Raw genomic sequence first — 1,801 nt, forward strand, 5'->3', positions numbered from 1 at the left:
TGCACCACCTCCCCCTTCACCACGGTCGAACAGTCGATGTTATAGGTGGACAGGAAGTGCTCTGACACTGGAGAGTAAACAGATTGGAGATTGAAGCAAATCACTATTAAAGTGTGCAGTATACATTTATACTGTATGTGTGCATACACAGAGACAAAAACACATGCATACCCACAAACGGACACCAACGGACACACACATACACACACACACACACACACACACCTGCGATCAGAGCATCTTTGGGCCAGCGGCTGAACCAGTCCATGGTGCAGCCGGAGATGAGGGCAGGGAACTTCAGGGCTCTGTTCCGGAACTTTTCCCCAACAGGAGAGAAGCAGAGAACCACGTGTAGGTTCTGTCTGACCCTGCTCATGAAATAGTCATGGAGGTTCTCATTGGTTGGTGGTCGCCGAGGAAACTCTCTTTTCATGACTGGTGCGAGGTCACTGATGATCTCGTCAATTTCGTCTCGAGCAAACAAGTTCGACACCTGAGAAATCAGCACAATATACAACAACAGTTATCCAAGTTATAATGGAGTGCGATGTTTTTTTCTCAAACACAGATTGACACAATTTCTTGAAAATGATCTAATGTTTTACGTGTGTTCATGTGATCAATGTGCTGACCTCTCCTGATGATAACACATTATTCATGTACTCCAGGAAAGACTCGTCCTTGATCTCGTTATCAGTGAAGATGAAGCTGATGCCTCTTCCCTGCTGGCCTGCTGTCCTGTACAGACCCTTCAGATCCTCCATCAGGTTAGCAGTGTTGTACGAACTGAGGACAGAACACAGGCATGTTACAGGTGATAGCGAAGGTGTGAAAATACATATTTTTCACAATGAGTATTTCCTCCATTCCTCCAATGCGTTTCGAGAAGMAGGCGAGGATAGGGGACGTGAGGAATKGAGAAAAGACAAATTGCAGAAATGTAAGCAAAGCTACCATCTACAGGAGGACAACAYAACTGCATGACCACGTTCAATACATGATAAACGCCTGTTACAGTTGTAGAGGGACTGTATGAGACCGTGTGTCTGTTCCAATGCCCTTCCTAGCATACTACTTAGTATGAAGTATGTAGTAGTATGCTAGTATAGACATTGGAGGGTGTGTCTGTACCGTGTTAGTGTGATCTGAAAGGTCTTGTAGCCGGCGATGAAGGAAGKCAGTTTAGTCAGGCTCTGCTTGCCTGATCCCCCCACTCCTACTAGAAGGGCATTCCCTCTGGGGGTGCGGATGATCCTGGAGATCTACAGGCAGACAGACAGGCGGAGTGTTAGTGGGAGAGACCTTTTCCGTTCTTATATCAAGTGATTTGATGCGTACACTCATTGGGGACTGACTTTAAGATAGCTAAGCCTTTCAAAAGCTTCCAATGTGAATGTTTAGTAATACTTTTWATGAACACCCTCTTTGTAATGTGATTTAAGCATGTTTTAAAATACCTTATGATCTATACACAATGCACTATAATGCATGACAAAGGTGGTAATAATTGCTCATGAACACCTATAGGGGAACATAATGACAGTTTCCCTRTACCTTGACAAGGTGTATCATAGCATCTCTGAAGAACACCATGTCCATGCCAGCTCCTCTGATGCTCTCGTTGTACTGGCCAAGYAACATGTTGAGCCTGTCCATTAGGCTCTTAAGCGACTCGATGGGCTCATACACCTTGGGCATCTCAAAGTCTGTATCCTCTGGCTCCTCACCTGGTGGGAAAAATGGAGTCATTGTCAATGCCAGATTATTCATTCAAATGATCCAACTCTCTGCTAATGTAGCA

General features: G+C 44.9%; 1 protein-coding gene across 1 annotated transcript in view; it reads right to left on the reverse strand.

Annotated features, from left to right (window-relative positions):
• The window catches only part of LOC111964629 (dynein axonemal heavy chain 5-like), a 65,481-nt gene that overhangs the window by 21,096 nt on the left and 42,584 nt on the right, over positions 1–1,801 (reverse strand). Inside the window, 5 exon segments of the mRNA XM_070443802.1 lie at positions 6–67; positions 226–493; positions 633–786; positions 1,132–1,262; positions 1,555–1,722. Of these exon segments, the coding sequence (XP_070299903.1) occupies positions 6–67; positions 226–493; positions 633–786; positions 1,132–1,262; positions 1,555–1,722 (783 nt within the window).

Source organism: Salvelinus sp. IW2-2015, linkage group LG6.1 (assembly GCF_002910315.2).
Source record: "Salvelinus sp. IW2-2015 linkage group LG6.1, ASM291031v2, whole genome shotgun sequence".
NCBI lineage: Eukaryota > Metazoa > Chordata > Actinopteri > Salmoniformes > Salmonidae > Salvelinus > Salvelinus sp. IW2-2015.